At 34.9% G+C, this 20,341-nt stretch overlaps 1 protein-coding gene across 1 annotated transcript in view; it reads right to left on the reverse strand.

Moving 5' to 3' along the window:
- The window catches only part of ccm2l (CCM2 like scaffold protein), a 37,820-nt gene that overhangs the window by 12,372 nt on the left and 5,107 nt on the right, over window positions 1-20,341 (reverse strand). The window contains exons 2-8 of the mRNA XM_030139997.1: window positions 15,825-15,992; window positions 15,658-15,741; window positions 11,889-12,072; window positions 10,338-10,951; window positions 4,147-4,276; window positions 2,167-2,230; window positions 913-1,057 (exon numbers count right to left, since the gene is read on the reverse strand). Coding sequence (XP_029995857.1) covers window positions 913-1,057; window positions 2,167-2,230; window positions 4,147-4,276; window positions 10,338-10,951; window positions 11,889-12,072; window positions 15,658-15,741; window positions 15,825-15,992 — 1,389 coding nt within the window. The remainder of the gene's footprint in view (window positions 1-912; window positions 1,058-2,166; window positions 2,231-4,146; window positions 4,277-10,337; window positions 10,952-11,888; window positions 12,073-15,657; window positions 15,742-15,824; window positions 15,993-20,341) is intronic.

Here is a 20,341-nt window from a genome sequence, read left to right on the forward strand (position 1 = left end):
ACTAACAGGACTATGCTCTGCTCATAATAATAATGAAAATAGCAAATAAAGACTGCAATAATGTAGATTATTAGTTAAAAGTGACAGATTGATTACAGTTGATAAACAGCAGCTTAGTTAAAATAGAAAAAATGATCAAAAATGCACACTTTGGGTACAACTGGATATGACGTGGAATTAAAAAAAAAAAAGTTAAATATAATGGGTAGAACATGAAAAGCTCAAATGAACATCTGTAAATCTATGGGAATTTCTCAATAAACCACAATACATGTACTGTAAAAAAGTGAAAAATGCATAATACTTAACTAGTGTCAACATTCTATTAATTTTTTTAGTGGAATATTTTATATTTGTATAGATGTGACAGATGCAGTCACAGAAATAAATTATTAGACCACCCTTGTTTTCTTCAATTTCTTCTTCATTTTAATGCCTGGTACAACTAAAGGTACATTTATTTGGACAAATATAACGATAACAACAAAAATAGCTCATAGTAGTTTAATTTCAGAGCTGATATCTAGCCATTTTTCATGGTTTTCTAGATAATAACCAAAATCACTTCAATTTTTATATCAATATCTATGGCATTGTACTGAGAAAAACAGTGCTTTTAGGCATTCCATGTTTTCTTTTCTGTCTGTTTTAGTCACATGATACACACAGCAGTTAGTACTTGATAGCATAACCATTGTTTTTGATGACTCTTGGTGGTCTAAAAATTTTTTCTGCGACTGTGGACAAATATACACTGGTGACAGATATGAAAATATGAAAACACTCGACAAAAGGACTAATCACTGATATGCTGCTGCCGTACTGAGCTCAGTTTATTTACATATGAACTTTGCACCAGAGGACCTGTATGATAAAATGTTTACAGATGAAGATGCTACACTCCAGACTCACTGTGATCATATATTCGTGCATCAGGATCAGGGCAGGGTTATTGTCACCTCCGTCACTAGCTGAAGCCAAACTACGACGAGACAGAGACGAACTCTCGCTGTATGTTTCGCTGTAGTAAAGCTCAAAAGCATCCTGGGAACCGTCACTGAGGGAGAGAGAGAGAGAGAAAGAGAGAGACTTTTTTAATCCCGAGGGAAATTCAAATATTCAGCAGCTTTGCATACAGTACTACAAAAAACAAAAAACAGACAGAACAAAACAACAACAAACCAGACTGACATTGAGGTTAGTATATACTCTAAAAAACTTCCAAAAGAACTTACTCTAAAAAACTTCCTGTACAATACTGTAAACCACAGATGTTAAAACATGTCAAACATGCGGCCCGGGGGCCAAATCCGGCCCACCAAAGGGTCTAATCTGGCCCCTGGGATGAATTTGTGAAATACAAAAATTACACTGAAGATATTAATAATCAAGGATGTTAAAATCATTTTAGGTCAATTCAATCTAAAGTGGATCAGACTAGTAAAATATTATCATAATAACATATAAATACTGTAATTTTTCCTCTTTGTTTTAGTGTAAAAAAAAAATGTAAAAAACTTTCATTTACAAACTATCCTTTTACAAAAAATATGAATAGCCTGAACAAATACAAACAATCAGAAATGTCTTAAGAGAGGTATGTGGAATTTTAACAATATTCTGCCTGTTACTAAATCTTTAAGTTGTGATGCATATGTATAAATGATCAACTTAGGTGTAATATTGTGAACATTGCACTTTTTTTCTTAAGAATTTTCAGGTTGTTCATATTTGTTCATGTTATGTTCAATGTTACAAGTTCAGGTGTAAACATTTTCATAATGGAATATTACTTTTTTCACTCAAAAACATAGAGAAAACTTTGGAGTTGACATTATTTCTAAGTTCTTATCCTATTATTTATATTATTTTACTGGTCCGGCCCACTTTAGATTATAATAGGCTGTATGTGGCCCCTGAACTGAAATGAGTTTGACACCCCTGCTGTAAACAAATGATTTCTGATTTAAAAATCTGTAGAAAAACTAAATATATTGTCAATGTACAGCATTTACATGTTTCAGGGCACAGTGATTTAAAGTGATTTAAAGTGAGAGAGATGGTCACCAGGTTAGAAATGGTTTCAATTCTAAAGCCTCTAGAAGCACTTTGTCCTGTAATGTTTGTGAATGAAGCTGCGGTTGTAATGAATGTGTTTGTTCTCACTATGAACTGCAGCAGCTGAACTCTGGATCATAACTGTAGGACATGTCAGTCAGACAGCTGTCACCTGCAAAGAAGCAGAAAATAAATAAATAAATAAATAAATAAATAAAGTTTATTTATACAGCACTTGATGCAGAAAAAGTTCCCAATGTGCTTTACAATAACACCAGAAGTGAAATACACCAGAAAAACACACAGCTTCATACACAGACAGAGGCATAAAAATATAAAAGCAAACCTTCATAAAACCCACCCTTAACTAAAAGCCTGTCTAAACAAGAAAGTCTTCAGTTGCTTTTTAAAAGACTCAATTGAGTTTAAAGTGTGAAGTGCCGGTGGCAAAGTGTGCAAAAAAAAACAAACAAAAAAAAACACAACACGTTACTAACAACATATGGTGATATGCCCCAAAATACCACACATGCACAGACCATTGAACGTGTTAAATCTCCTTTAAAGACAAACATTTGGACTGGCTTTAAATACAAGTGTGTGACTTTTATTTGTTTTATCTTCTGGTTGTGTTTTTAGATACTATTTATTCTATTACTAGCGGCATTGTACCCGTGGTGCCATTGTACGATAGCATGAGAGGCTAAAATCGGCCAGAATACCTCCCAACATTTGAATACAGACAAAAAAATATGCCTAGTAGATAGTCAGGTCATGTTTCTATTATTCATTTGGCGAGTTTGGTGGCGATCAGGCCTGTGAAGGCTGAGGAGAACCCGTACAAATGCCCTCCTGTGCTGCAACATCGATCAGACTTGGGACGGACGCACGCCGGACATAGAATGTGCAGTATAGTAGGATTGTGTATCTGTTTTATCTGTTTTATCTGATCTTGTATATCTATATTTTTATTAGTTTTATCATATCTTGTATTTTTATCTTTATCTTTGTACAGCACTTTGTGTTGTTGTAAATGTGCTTTATAAATACACTTGACCTTTACTATCAACTTTGCTCACAGAAACAAAACATGACAGTGTGCCTACCAAGGATGTCTACTCGACAGATGGGTTACATATGAGTTGTAACTGTTATCATCAGTAAAACCAGTATGTTAGGTTGATATTATGTTATTATTTGACAGTTTTCATCCTCTTTAACATCCACTAAGTTGCTGGGGACATATTTTAGGGTTATGTTTGGTATTTTGGCCTTCAAATAAAGCTTAATAACATGCATGTTTGACATAAAGAATCATTGTTTATGTCCATGTTCCTAGAAAAGAGTGAATACTAATATGATATATAAAACTGGAAACAGATGAAAAATACAGAAGAAAAAGCAAACGAAACATGGATTCTTGGTTCATTACATTCATAGATTTTAACCCTGTAAAGTCTGAACCATTAAATCATTGACAGAAAATTCCAGTTCTTTGAAACTGGAGCCTTTATTGTTCCTTCTGAACAACCAAAACATTTTTTCTCAAATATCAATTTCCATGTATTAGTTTACATTTTGTATCATATTTGATACATCGGGTCTCAGTGCTCAAATATTATTTTTGAACAAACAAAAACATAATATAAAACAAACATATCTAACAAATTGGGAATTCCTTTTCAAAATTTCTGTTCAAGTTCTGCCTCCTTCCTCATTAATGCCAATTTTGTAGTGTTACTGGAAAGACCTCTGGGGAAAAAATTCCACCCCCCGGTGGATCATCTGTGAATTGCATGTATCTAATTGTATACATCAGGTTTTTCAAGAAAAAAAATATCACAGTGATCATGTAGAGGGCTTCAAAACTCATGTATTAAATATGATATGTTGGTGTTATAGGGTTAAATCAGTCTGGACGGTGGTTTTTAAGATAATAACTAATGCTGGACATAAAGTATGGGACTAAAACAACCAAGCATAATAAGTTAAATGTGATTATTGTCTCACTAGAAGTAACATCATAGATCATAGGGTCATTTGAAAGTTAATTTCCAATAGTTTTGACTCATTTTGTTTAACACTCACTCCTCTGCAGCCAGTAGCGGTCCGGCATCGTGTGGTGAAAACCTGCTCTGTCGACACACTCGATTGTCTGATGGCCATAAATGATCTGGAACATCTGACAGATCAGAGAACAGTACTCCTCTGCAGCGTCCTGCACAAACATACAATAACACACATTAGAACAGTTTTACTGCAGCAGCAGTTTTAAGGGCAGTGGTGTAGTGCAGCCTGAGGACACCAGAATGACACCCTGACACGATTAGCACCAAATAAAGAAACAGAATATTAACAGTTTACATCATTAACTGGAAATTTATGAATATATTCTTAAATGCCTAAATATTCAGTCACTATGTAATGAAAATGTACAGTGAGTTGGTTGTTATTACATGGATATTTACAGAAGAAATCAATAATTTGACAAAAAAAAGGAAAACATGCTACATTGCATTCTGTTGTATGCTAATGCTAAATGCTAATATGTACTGTGAGTATTTAAAATGGATAAAATGCAGAGACTGATTTTCTCTACAAGGAAAACAATGTGATTTAACCTTTAACTGTAGTCTTTAACCTTTAAATAAAATAGTGTGTTAGCCTATCCCGGTGAAAAAAAGCATAGCATAGCAAAAGTAATGAGTAAAAGGAGTCAAAAATATGACAAAAAATATGTGAATTCAAAAGGAATAGTTGTTCTTACATTTAGGGAATCTTAAAGTTTCAGGGTTCTTGAAAGTCTAAATTAAATCTGCCAAAAGAAATCAATAATTTGACAAAAAAAAAAAAAGGAAAAAATGCTAAATTGCATTATGCTGTATGCTAATGCTAAATGCTAATAGATGCTATAAGTATGAGGATGAGTAAAATGCAGAAACTGTTTTTCTCTACAAGGATAATAACATCATTTAACCTTTAACCCTAATATTTAGCCTTTAAATAAAATAGTGTGTTAGACTGTCCCAGTGGAAATAGTGGAAATAAGTATAGCATAGCAAAAGTAATGATTAAAAAAAGGCAAAAATATGACAAAAATATGTGAACATAAATGGAACAGTCACAGTTGTTCTAACATTTAAGGCATCTTCTGGATTCAGGGTTCTTGAAAGTCTAAATTAAAGAAATCTGCCAAAAAGAAATCAATAATTTGACAAAAAAAAAAAAGGGAAAAAAAGCTAAATTGTATTCTGCTATATGCTAATGCTAAATGCTAGTAGGTGCTGTAAGTATTAGAATACTGATTTTCTCTACAAATAATAAAGTGATTTAACCTTTAACCATAATATTTAGCCTTTAAATAAAATAGTGTGTTAGACTCCCAGTGGACGTAAGTACAGCATAGCAATAGTAATGAGTAAAAAGAGTCAAAAATAAGACAAACATACATGAATGCAAATGGAATAGTCACAGATGTTCTAACATTTAAAGCATCTTCAGGTTTCATGGTTCTTGAAAGTCTAAATTTAAAAAAATCTGCGAAAAATAAATCAATAATTTGACCAAAAAAAAAGGAAAAAAATTCTAAATTGTATTTACATGCTAATGCTAAATGCTAATAGGTGCTGGGAGTATTAAAATACTGATTTTTATCTACAAATAATAAAGTGATTTAACCTTTAACTGTAGTATTTAACCTTTAAATAAAATAGTGTGCTAGACTCTCGGTGGACATAAGTACAGCATAGCAATAGTAATGAGTAAAAAGATTTAAAAATAACACAAAAATACATGACTGCAAATGGAATAGTCACAGATGTTCTAACATTTAAAGCATCTTCAGGTTTCATGGTTCTTGAAAGTCTAAATTAAACAAATCTGCCAACAATAAAAACAACTGTGATCTGTCTTTTACATATTTATCTGAACTTCAGCTGATTCTGATTCTGCTATAACCTTAACATCCTCCTCTCAAAGTCCAAAGCCTGTTTACAATTATTGTTTGTTTTTTTTTTTACAGGGGTTGGACAAAATAATGGAAACACCTTAAAAAAATCAACAAAATATAATTTAATATGGTGTAGGTCCGCCTTTTGCGGCAATTACAGCCTCAATTCTCCGAGGTATTGGTTCATACAACTTGTGAATTGTTTCCAAAGGAATTTTAAGCCATTCTTCAGTTAGAATACCCTCCAACTCTTTTAGAGACGATGGCGGTGGAAATCGACGTCTTACTTGAATCTCTAAAACTGACCATAAATGCTCAATAATGTTGAGGTCTGGGGACTGTGCCGGCCATACGAGATGCTCAACTTCATTAGAATGGTCCTCATGCCATTCTTTAACAATTCTAGCTGTATGGATTGGGGCATTATCATCTTGAGGTGAAGGTGTTTCCATTATTTTGTCCAACCCCTGTGTGTCGTAATAAATTGAGTTCATTATAAATGTGCCTAAATCTCTAGTATTGATTGATTCATAATGTTGACTTGTGCAATAATAGAATATTCCATTAACGCAAAGATAAACCATGACTGACCTTCTTTGCTGTAATGTACTGTTTATGGGTTATGTAACAGTCACAGTTCTGCAGTCAGAGTGCGTTTGTGGATGAAAGAACATTTTTGCTTTGTTCTACTTTCTGCTGTTCCAACACAAGCAGTAAATGACCAGTGAACCCTGATAAAACGACTAGTCTCTACCCTCGATTTCCTGTCACCGATACTTTCCTTCGTCACACCAGTGTCTGCACAATAGGGCAAGGAGTTCCTCTGCAAACTAAGCAGGAAAATAAACGGAATAAAAAAATGTAACCTTTATTAATTTACAGGGTGGGGAAGCAAAATTTACAATATTTTGAGGCAGGGATTGAAAGACAGTGTATGACCAATTAGTTTATTGAAAGTCATGAGAATTTATTTGCCACAAGAAAATTGACATAATAGAAATGTTTTTATTCTATGTGTCCTCCTTCTTTCTCAATAACTGCCTTCACACACTTCCTGAAACTTGTGCAGGTGTTCCTCAAATATTGGGGTGACAACTTCTCCCATTCTTCTTTAATAGTATCTTCCAGACTTTCACGTAATAGTTTTGCTCATAGTCATTCTCTTCTTTCCATTATAAACAGTCTTTATGGACACTCCAACTATTTTTGAAATCTCCTCTGGTGTGACGAGTGCATTCAGCAAATCACACACTCTTAGATGTTTGCTTTCCTGATTACTCATATGGGCAAAAGTTTCTGAAAAGGTATGGATAATAGTGTTAGGTATGATTATGACATCAATATATGTTTGGTTTCAAAACAACTGACGTAGTGCCTGCTGAGAAAAAACAACTAAATGTTCATTGTAAATTTTGCTTCCCCACCCTGTACGTTCATTAATTTCTAAAACCATCCCCCTCCCATATTGGAAACAGAAATGCAAGGTTTCGTACCTATGCAGTATTACAGTTGCAGATGGATGTGACTTCCTGCACTCCCAAAGCTCTGCCCCAAGTGTCCAAATATGGTCACTTCCAGTTCCAAAAGCCCAAACTAGCTATCAGCTCCTCTATCCACTACTTATACAGTTCACACATGAGTCTAATGGAAGTCGTAAATAATGCAAACAACTATTCAAAAAAAATTGTATTTCTGTTAAAAGAAAAAAAAAAAAAAATCTGAATTGAGCATTAAAACTATTCTGTGAACGTAGCCACAAATACACTTGATGACTAAATGTAGAGGATGATAATCTAACGAACGGTGACAAATTGCATATGAAATGTTAAATGTAGAGAAATATATTTAGAAGTTGCCACTAAACTAGTTCTTAATAAGTCCTAATTCACATTATATTTAGTCGCACTGACAGGTGACATTTTAAGTTTTGCAGTGCTGGAAACATTTGATATGAGCAAAATTATATTGAAATTAATATAACACAAATACTGAAAATTGCCAGCAGCCTTGCACAGGGCATCAACACTGCATTTTTTTTTTTTTTTTTTGCTGCCAATGTCCTCCTGAGACCCAGCAATGCATATTTGTCCTCTGTAGGGGACACGAGTTTCACAGCTTTACTTAAAAACAAACAAACAGACAAACAAACAAACAAACAAACAAAAAACTGCAATGGGCATTCCATAAAACAATAATAAAAATATGTATTTAAAAAACTGTTGCATCATATCATTTCCAATCAAGACAATTATTTAATGTATAAGAGGTATTATACCGCATACATATTCTAAGTCTTAATCGACATTACATTTAGTCACACTGACAGGTGACATTTTAGATTTTTCAGAATTCTAACATTATTGGAAACATCGCATATAAGCAAAATTACACTGAAATTAATATAACACAGCTATTGAAAATTTGCCAACAGCCTCACACAGGGTATCATTACCACATTTGTATGTTGTCAAGGTCAAACTGTTTTATGTTATACTGTAATTTTTTTAGTTGCTAATATCCTCATGAGACCCAGCAATGCGTTTCTGTCCTCTGTAGGGGACAAAAGTTTCACAGCACAAAAAAAAAAAAAAAAAATCCATTCCATTCCATAAAAAAAAAATCATGCATCATGCTGTTTCCAATTAAGACAACTATTTAATAGTTGTCTTGTTATAGGTATTTTTTGTGCGAATGTGGTATACGATATTTTGTTCATGCTTTCTTATATTCTTCATTTCATAGGTCTTATATATCTCATTGTTGTTTTGTTTTGTTGTTTTTTTTTTGTTTTTTGTTTTTTTTTTGTAGTTTTGTTTGTTTTGTTTTGTTTTGTTTTTTTCTCTCTCTTCTTCCCAGTTTACTCAGTTCTGGTTGTAGTTAATATCACCATTATAATTGTCTCCATGGTTGTTGCTGTTTGTATTGTTGATACTTTCTTGTGAGGGTCTTCGCCACCTTCTTCTCTCTTGTTTTCTCCCCTTCTTCTACCCCCCCACCCCCACCCCCCATGTCAGGTCCGGCATCGAAATGTGGTTCAACAAAACTCATAATAAACACAGTAGAATATCAAAGGGCGCTCATATACTTTATGAAGTTACCCTTGGCAAAGCAAATTTGTTCAGCACCAAAAGGAACCAGACTACCATTCTGCTGTTAGGACGCTGGACAAGACAAGTAGGAAAAAAAAAAAAAAAAAAAAGTAGTGTGAGATACTCCCTGGTAAAATGTCCAAACAAAAGATGATACACAAGCAAAGGTGTTAGAAAAATGGGCAATGATGACTGGGAGTACAGTTGGTGTCGGCTGCTGCCTTATCGGTACAGACAGCTGCCTGTCAGCCAGCTGAGCCCATTAAAAAAAAAAAAAAAAAGACAACTATTTAATATAAAAATACCAAAACCTCTACTTTCCCAGGTCTCAGGAGGATATTTCTTTCATCTTTTTTGTATTAATTCTTTCATTAAACTGCTGTTTAACCCTTTCATGCACAGTGGTCACTCCAGTGGACAGTTCTTCTCCAGCCGTTCTCTCGTATATTCAGGGTTTTGGTTGTTTTAGTTCCATATCAGCCAACACAGTGGACACTAATGCACCATCCCATAATACACTGACATTCAGACCATTACTGTAACTTTGCTGTTCTTGATAAACCTGATCTGCAGTGACATGTTTTAATGTAAATCAATTGCTAATTGTTATTAGACTGTAATTGACAGGTATTTTTTTAAACTTATTTTTTTTATTAATTTTTATTTTTTTAATATTAATATTATTAATATTATATTATATTTTTATATATTATATATATATTAATAAATATTAATATTTAATTTTTATTAATTTCTTATTAATTTTTATTTATTTATTTTTTCATATTATCTCCATGCAGTGAATAATAACTAGTATTAGAGTATGTTCAAATGTGAGAAAACATCTGATTAGCAGCATTAAAAATGTTTTTATTGCATAGTTTTCCATATCATTTTCTGATATTAGATTTTAAATACATGTTTCTTTGGTTCAAAAATTAAATACATGGTGTCCAGCTGAGTGGAAATTTTTGTAACATTTTTTTTTTTTTTTTTTTTTTTTTTTTTTAAATCGATCACGTTTTTTTTTTTTTTTTTTTATGTCTAAAGAGGAATAAAAACACTGCAGAAAAATATCTTGACTACATTTCACAAAATTAGTGCATGAAAGGGTTAATACACGTGACAGTCACATGACCATTAGTTATAACCAAGCAGTGGGTAATCCATAGTAGCTGGTAGTTCTGCACTATATTTGGATGGGATGGATCGGTTCATCCTGATGTGATCATGTGACCCACCCTGTTCTCCACAGCCAGGATGACCAGGTTGCAGTAGGCGTCGGGACACGGCGTTGGTTCCAGGGGGTTGTGGTTCCTCCTCTCCCAGCTGCCGTAGCTCTTCCCCCGTTCCCAGCTCCCAGTGCAGGCCTGCCTCCTCTCCCAGCTCCCTCCTCCTCCTCCTCCACCTCCACCTCCTCCAGCCCTCCTCTCCCAGCTCCCTCCTCCCCCACCACCTCCTCCTCCACCTCCTCCGTGCCTCCTCTCCCAGCTCCCTCCCCCCACCCCCCAGCTCCCACTCATGGGCCTGGCTCTGCGGTTCTCCCAGCTCCCTCCTGGTTTACGGCTCTGCTGCCTCCTCTCCCAGCTGCCTCCCACTCTCTTCCTCTCTAAGCTGCCTCCTCCTCCTCTTTCTCCTCCTCTTTCTCGGTCCACATTTTGATTTTTATCATGGTTGCTCCTGGACAGTGATGGCCTCCAGTCCACTCCACAGATGGTGTGTCTGCGCTCCATCGTGCCTCCTGCTGGTCGTGGGTCGGCGTTGCAGCTCATGGTTTGACGACGCCCATCGACACCTGTTGGCTTTTTCCTGTCGAGGCTGTCATCGCCAGCAACCACGGTGTCCACGTTCAGACCTGGAAAACATCTCAAACATGTTCACACTCACAGAGGAAGGACAGGATAAATACTGACTAGTGTTATCTAATTTATATAGATGATGCGATTCCGGATACTTCATGTCTCTCATTTAAAACACAGCAGGAGTAGCATGGGATCATGGGAGTTGTCACTTTGCCCATTGTTTCTGAAGAAAATCTACAGTGTGATATAACTCAATCCGACATCATTATGACTATCAATAACAAGCAAGAAGGGGGTAATCCATGCTAGCTAATAGGTCTGCACCAAGGTTATTATTGTTAACGAAAACTAACGAAATGACGAAAACTAGAATTGTAAAGACATTTTCCTTAACTAAAATAAATAAAAACTATAATTAAAAGAAAAAAAATAACTGAAACTGTATTGTGTGCTTACAAAACTAACTAAAACGGATAAAAATTATGGATAAAATTCCCTTCGTTTTCATCTTTGTCAATGACGGATTGATACGAAATCGATTTATTTCCCTCGAGTAATTTTAGCTGCTGGCACCGTATGATATTTAACAGTCCGTCATTTCTTGTCACTTGTCGTTTAGTCGTCTTCTGGTCGCCACTCTACCTGGAAACATGGAGACTAAAGTTGGGAGAAAGCAGCAGAGTCCTGTCTGGGATTTATTTGAATACGACGGAGATGAAGAGAAAAGATTAAAAAAAAATAAAATAAAACTAAACTAAAACTAAGCATTTAGAAAATAACAAAAACTAATAAAAACTAACTGAATTAGAGAAAAAAAAGTCAAAATGATAATGAAAAATCCAAAACTATTATAACCTTGGTCTGCACTATATTTGGATAGGACCATCATCATCACATCATCAGTATTACAGTCCATTAAGTAAAAGACAGTTCATTCTGGTGCCTGAAAGAAACAACCAGCGTATGACCCGCCCATCACCTGTCACTCACCTGTCTTGAGGACCAGCAGGTGCAGTGCGTCGTCTCTCAGGTAGGAGGCAGCAGCGATCTCATGGGTGGGAATCCTCAGCAGCAACTTCTCATTGTCTCTCCAGGTGAGCAGCAGACAGCGAGCAGACAGACTCAGAATGCAGTCCTGATCTGGACTCGTCTTCAGCGGCAGAACCTTCAGCTGCTACTGACATTTACACACTGATTACAGATCAATGATCAATAAATAAAGAGGTTATACGCTGCAAAAATCTAAATCTTACCAAGTGTATTTTCCTCTTTTCTAGTCAAAATATTTCATCACACTTAAAATAAGTCATAATCACTTAAATAGTAACTTTTCGGTGAGATATAGGAACTTATTTTTAGACAAATGTTATTTCAAGAAATCTTACTAAGATCATTTTCACTTGTTCCATTGGCAGATTTTTTTTTTGCTTAATTCAAGATTTTTTTTTTTTTTTTGCTTAATTCAAGCAAAAATGAGTAGAAAAAAACCTTGAATACACTTGGTAAGATTTGGATGGTAACACTTTACTTGAAGGTCTAGTTTATAATGCATTAAGCACACATTCATAAGACATTATAATGCATTTATAATGCATTATAAAAGTCATTACAACAGTTTATGATCATGTAAAACAACTTATACCAAGGTTAATAAAGTATTATAAGTGTAGGCCTAATGTATTATAAATTCAGCTTTCATAATGTTTTATACATCCATACCAAAGCAGTGTGAAGGAATTTATTTTTTTAGGTGGGGAACTTTTGTTAGGTTTTGTCACTGGTCCTATACCCATCTATTTTAGGGATTTCATATTTATTCAAAAAAAGAAAAAAAAAAAAAGGTATGTGTTTGAATTAACAAAGATTTAGAGCTGCCACATTATTTTTTTTTATTTATGTGTAAAGCAACATGTAACACTTGTATTTCCTGTCTCTGTTCTTTTAATGTTTTGTTTTTGCAAAATAAAGAGTTATTAAGAACACTTTGATGTATAATTTTTGACTTACACTTTACTTAAAGTCAGCAGATACTGCTCATACATCATCATGCTTGTGTTATAATATCATACAACTGCTAATAACCTTATACAGTGTTTTCACTTTATTAAAAGCTCTTAAAGTCACCCTGTAAGTTATTATTGATGTTTATAAGGCATTATTCAGTTTCAGAAACTGCATGTCAGAGCAGTTCTCTGTGTCTTTATAACTGGCTAGAGTTATGATGGTTAGAATGTGTTCTGTAACCCAGGACTGGAGATTCTTCCTACAAACACTGTTGTCACTTTGGTATGGATGTATAAAACATAATGAAAGCTGAATTTATAATACAGTATGCCTACACTTATAATACTTTATTAATCTTGGTATAAGTTGTTGTACATGATCATAAACTGTTGTAATGACTTTTATGATAATAATAATAATAATAATAATAATAATAATAATAATAATAATAATAATAATAATAATAATAATAATAATAATGCATTGGATTTATATAGCGCCTTTCTAGACACCCAAAGCGCTTTACATTATTAACCCATTATTCATTCGCTCTCACATTCACACTCTAATGTCTAATATCTAATGTCTTATGAATGTGCGCTTAATGCATTATAAACTAGACCTTCAAGTAAAGTGTTACCATTTGGATTTCTGCAGTGCAGATCTATGGAGATGACTGACTATATTGCAATTCATATTTAACATTTTTAAGATTAATCCATACATTTGATGAGCCTCCAGTACAGAAGAACTTTATCTGATATTTTATTCTAAACACATACAGAAACATCAGAGTGTAAACATCTGAAGATGAACATTGGATATCTGTGGAACTCAGGAAGCGTGGCTTGTAGCATTTTGGAATGAGGACATCTATTTCAGTCGTGCAGTGGAAGGATTGTCATTCTCCTTCCTTCCACTATCTGTCTGTTGCCAGTTTGGACCACCCCCGACCTCACCCCACCTGCTATGTGAAAGAAAAACAACCTCTGAGCTGCAACTATACATATAATGTTTATATCTACATCATTTCCTTAAAAATCTGAATAATGTGAACAACTTTGAAATGTCTTAAGAAAAAACAAGTGCAGTTTTAACAATATTCTGCATCAGCTTACCAGTTTATCATTTACACATGTGCATTACAACATACACTACAATTACATATACACAAAACATTTAGTAGCAGGTATATATTGATAAAATTGCATGTATTTTTGTCAAGACAGTTCACATTGTTCATATTTCTTCAGGTTATTCACAGTTTTTGTAAAAGGATAGTTTGTTAATGTACACATTTTCATGTAATTTTACTGTTTTTTTACACTAAAACAAAGATAAAATCTGCAGTTGTCATTATTTATAGGTTATTATGACAGTATTTTTCTGGTCTGACCCAACTGAGATCTAATTGGTTTATATGTGTATGTATGGAACCTGAAATAAAAGGATTTTTACACCATTGATTGTTAATATCTTCAGTGTAATTTTTGCATTTCACAAATTCATCCTACGGGCCAGATCAGACCCTTTGGCGGGCCGGATTTGGCCCCCGGGCCGCATGTTTGACACCTGTGGATTAAACTATGCAAAAAATAAATAAATAAATAAAATAAAATCAGCTGGATCGATTCCAAAATAAGCTACAAAACATGTGAGGGGTGGGGTTTGTTTTGCCTGGCACCACTTGTTACATGTAAAAATGATTTGTGTAAAATAATTTCCCATAACATGATATGAGAAGATGTTTCCTGGTTATACCATTGCATTATAGTTGAATTATGGCAGGTATGCATTAGATTATATGGACATTTGCTATTATATGTATATTGCTGTAGTTTTTTCACTGAACTACTCTTTGTGTTCTCAAATTACCTCTTGGGGATAAATAAATATATCTGAAATCACTTAATGTGATGTAATGGTGAATTAATAGCTTCCATCTAATTCAGAGGTGTCAAACATACGGCCCGGGGGCCAAAACCGGCCCGCCAAACGGTCCAATCCGGCCCGCGGGATGAATTAATGAAACACAAAAATTACAATGAAGATATTAACAGTCAAGGATGTCAAAATAAATTTAGTTTAATTCCATCTAAAGTGGGTCAGACCACTAAAATACTGTCATAATAAACTATAAATAACGAAAACCACATATTTTTCTCTTTGTTTTAGTGTAAAAAAAGTAAAGTTGCACAAAAAATGTTAACATTTACAGACTAGCCTTTTACAAGAAATGTGAAAAACCTGAACAAATATGAACAACCTGAAATGTCTGAAGAGATTTAAGAGTAATTTCTACCAATATTCTGTTTGTTATTAAATGTTTTGTGAATTTGTAGATCCACTGTGATCTGTACATTGTAATGAACATGTAAAAAAGAGAAGCTGAGGCCAAATTATGGCATAAATTGTTTTAATTGCACTTTTTTTTTTAATAAATTTCATTTTGGTCATGGTTCATGTTTTTCCATATTTTTTTAAAAGATAGTTTGTAGATGTCAAAATTTTGATAATATTATCTTACTTTTTTCACTCTAAAACATAGAAATTAGACATACAAATTTTGGAAATGATATTATTTATGTATTATTATGTTATTATATTAATCATCCAGCCCACTTCAGGTCATATTGGGCTGTATGTGGCCCCTGAACTAACATGAGTTTAACACCCCTGATCTAGTTGTAAATGTATTATTTATTAGTAACAGAAAGCCTTATTGATTAGTTCCAGAGGGTTATTGATTACTAACCCTGGCTGTGTCCAGTAGTTGTAGCAGCTCATCTCGGCTGGACGGGTTCAGCGACACGGACACCCAGGTCAGGTGACCAAGAAACTAGAGAAGGGGTCAAAGGTCACATGCAGGTTCACATCGTATTCAGTTGTGTATATTATCTTCGTTTGGAACTCGGGGTGTACCTTGACCTCCTTCTCCACGTAGTCGAAGATGAGTCTCTCAGGATGGATGAGGTAGTCTGGAGCGTACAGAGGGACGGTGTGCAGCGGGCGGCGGTAAACACTGCTGCGATCGACAGGTCTACGGGCGGATTTAGACCAGACCAGACGCTTAATGGGAGACACAAAACCCTGAAGGAGAGACCAAAGCTTCAGTTGAGTTTTAGAATAGTTTAAAAACCCTGACAACATGATTAGAAGGTGTATCCAGTACTTTGATTTCTGAGATTTTAACTTGCCTTGACATTTCAATACATTTTATCACTTATACAGAGGTATTTTTTTCTTGATTGAACATTATTAAAGGATCTTTTAATATGAAGAATAAGAGTTATTTCAATAAAAAAAAAAAAAATAATAATAATTTTGAAGGTCATGCAAAATTAGAACACTAAATGTTGAGATTCAGTAACTGGGTGCTAAAAATCCAAACTAGATGTAGACTAATGTTATGAAGCAAGTTTGGAAGCACTTTGGGTCTGTTTTAAAAATAACTATTTACTGAGACGAAAGAGAAACTATTTTTCAGATAAAACACATCATTAAACATTATTTTTCTATTATTTTTATACTATAATCTGCATGTAACACGGTAAAAAGGACACGAAAATTACGTGCTACTATTTTTTCGAATATCTTTTTATTCTTGCACTGGTACATTTTGGGAATCTAACTTGTACTGGTCTCACCAGCTGATAGGTTACCCAGTCAGATAAACACTCTGTTCAATAAATCTAGTATAAGCCAGGACTTGTTTCTGGAGTCTTTACTGAACCACAGTGTGAAACTGTAACAAAGAAGGCGGTACAAAGTAAGCACAATACACGAGTACATATGCTACATATAGCACAGAGGTAAATATCAGCACATGTCGTCAACATCCAAACTGAGCTGATCAACAAACATATAAATTTCACGTCTATGACAAAAATAACACACTCTAAATATCTATATAAACCTTACAACACAAACAACTTACAGACATTGTGTCTCAACAAGGTGATGAAGCCAGAACATAACTAATTATGGAAGGCAGAGTGTTTCACAAAAATGACCACTGTTGTAAAATCAGTCGCGATCTATATGTGTTTAAATGGGCAGGTTCAACATGTAATCCATGTGGACACAATGGGTTACGCGCAAAACCTGGAATGAGACTGAGATTCATGAAAAACCCACATGTCTGGATTAGAAAAACCACGAGGATCATCAAATTTAACACGGTGGTTTTATTAATAGTGGTATATAAGAGCATTTGCAGCCATGTTTTCCAGATCAGATGCACTGACACCTAGGTAGCTTTTCATGTCCCAATTTTGGTCCTATTTTTGGCCCCAATATTTTATTAAAATGGCTCAGAGCAGGAGTATATATATATATATTTTTTTTTTGCATTTATCTGAGGTCATTATTAGGTACATCCTGGGGGAAATCTGTTTGAATTTCTCTTTTATTATTGGGTCTAAAAAGCAGGTACCAAAATGAACCCAGTTTCATAGAAGCACCCAAATACAATGGTCCTGTGTGCTTTACATTCACCGGCCACTTTATTAGGTACACCTGCTCCACTGCTAATTAATGCCAATACCAATCACATGACACCACCTCAGTACATTCAGACATGTAGACACAGTAAAGAAGATCTGCTCAAGTTCAAAGTGAGCATCAGAATAAGGAAGAAATTGTTTAACGAGACACAGAACATGATACCAGATGGGAAAGTTTGAGCATCTCAGGAAATATTGATCCATTGGTATTTTCATTCACAAAAAACAATGGAATGGATCCATCTTGGCTCATATCGGTGGTTTAGGATGGTGGTGGTTGTTTAGTGTGATGTCAGTGGATGTTTTCTCAACCCACTTCAGGCCTCTTAGGACTGAATCACCATTGTTTTAAGGCCACATCCTGACTGAGTATTGTTGTAACCATGTCCATCCCTTCAGGACCACAGCGTACATGTTGTCTGGAGGCTACTTCGAGCGGGATGGCACACCAGGTCACAAAACTCCTGTCATCTCAAGCTGGTTTCATGAGCATGACTTCGTGGATATGTACATGAAGTTCAGCCACTTGTGTTCGTTAATACAACCAACAACTGAACATTTTAGATAATCATCTCGAAGTTTGGCCATATTTTCCGTTTTTACTACGACCGCTGCTGCTGATAATCAATTATGTCATACTTGGGGAAATGTTCGTCAGAAGTCTTGACCTTATATGTGCAAATGTCATGACATAACTAGTTGTAAAACATAACAAACTGGAAGCTCTTGGAGAGCGCAGACCTCCGCCAAGGCAGATCAGTACCTCGGATTTGGATGAAAATTTCAGGAAATGTGGATGCTGGCACAAGGAACAAATGATTAAATTTTGGTGGTGATTGGGGGCCCACTGATCTGCCTTGGTGGAGGTCTGCGCTGTCTTTTCTAGAAAAGCACTCGAAGAGCACAGACCGCCAAGGCAGATCAGTCCCCCCCCCCACCCCCCCCACCCCCCACTCCTGATCACCACCAAAATGTAATCATTTGTTCCTTGTGCCAGTATCAACATTTCCTGAAATTTTCATCCAAATCTGTCCATAACTTTTTGAGTTATCTTGCACACAGACAGACAGACAGACAGATAAACCAATGCTGACAAAAACATAACCTCCTTGGTGGAGGCAATTAAGAAGGAATTAAAATGTGTTGTAGAAATCCACTCGATTTTTGCCAAAATGAATATAAAGATAGCTTTTGTAGCACCTGGAGGGTTCAAATTCAAACTTTATGAACTATTAGGGTCCAAATACACACATAAATGAACCAAAGACTAATAAAAGTGGGTTTAGTAAAATATGACCCCTTTCAGACCATCTCCATCCAGAAAACAACTACTACCAATGCAGTTCCACAACTGAAACATACAAATAGTTCTCATTTTAAAATATGGTAAAATATAATTGTTGACTAACAAGCAGTCCCAGGCACAACAAACCCTGCCCCTTGCACGTATTGTAGCTTATTTTGGCATCGATCCAGTTGATGTCATCATGTCTATGCATGTGGTGATGTCAGCATTGACAAATTTTGGCCATTATAAGTAAATGGGAAAAAAAAAGATTTGAAAATTCTTTAAAAAATTTCAACTTTGACCTACTTTTCCCAAAATTTATTTATTTATTTTTTTTAAATTTATTTCAAATATAGAAATGATACAAACTTCCTAATTGCTACTAATTGACTTCTCTGCACAACGTAATATAGAAATGAAAATTCAAGGAAGCATAAAATAATGATACATGCAAAATGAAAAAGAAAAACAAGTCATGTTCGAAAAGGAGTGAGAAGAAGCATAGCTTGTTATCACATTTATTCTGGGTCACTGGCAATCTATGAACCCAATTTGGTATGAATTCAACCAATCGTTTTGCTGCTAGAGTGTTAACAAACAAACAAAAAAACAAAACAAAACAAAAACAATATCCTCCCTTTCGGGGGGCGGGGCAATAATAAAGCCCAAACATATTACGTTCCTTATATGTTTGTACATGTTGAAGTACTGCAAAAATGTATCTCATCTCACACTGTCATGTCAGTAAGGATCAAAACCTCAGAGGATTGTCTTCAGCATGTTGATGAATCTATGCAATAAAGAATTAATGCAAATCGGAAGGCAAAATGATGTGTAGCAAGGTGTACCTAATAAAGTGGCCTCTGAGTGTATATGTAAATTCAAGTCACCAAATTACAAAAAGCCATAAAAATCTTCCTTACAATCTGTACAGAATATAAGATTTTTATGAGTAAAGCCACAAAATAATTACTACTGAGGTAAAAGTTGTGAATATTTCTCCGACTATTCACTTTGTTGATGCAGCATGTCTCCTCTGCTGTGATTGACAGGTGAGGACTGATGTCTGACAGCCCACCACTGAGACACACTGACAACTGACACACACATACACACTGTCAGATACACAAACACACCGACACACATCAGTATAGCGCTGCAGCGCTCACTGTTAGACAGCACCACGGTCTTACAGAGATGCCATCCACATCTAAATGACAGTTCCCGCTCCAGAATTATGCCAACAGAATTTAATTATAGTTAAACAAAATGTATTCGCTGTTACAATTTTCTGCGAGACACGCCGTCACACACAAATAAACATTCATTCAGTGTGACAGAAGGCAGGAAAAAGTCAGATTTTAATCGATTTTTAAGTCATAATAAGATGAGTTTTGAGTCACAAACACATCCTGTGTTTAATGACAGAAGATTTATGTGATTTTGTTGATGAATAAACACACAAACACATGTTGGTGATATTTGGTTTTGTGTTTAGCTGATTATATATTTTAATGAAAAAGTCATTTTTGTCTTGAATTTACTTGAATTTGAGTTTTCTGCTTTGTCTGTCAAAGCACTTTTTAAACTCAGTTTTTAAAGGTGCTATATAAATAAATTATTATTATTATTATTATTATTATTAT

Source organism: Sphaeramia orbicularis, chromosome 7 (assembly GCF_902148855.1).
Source record: "Sphaeramia orbicularis chromosome 7, fSphaOr1.1, whole genome shotgun sequence".
Lineage (NCBI taxonomy): Eukaryota > Metazoa > Chordata > Actinopteri > Kurtiformes > Apogonidae > Sphaeramia > Sphaeramia orbicularis.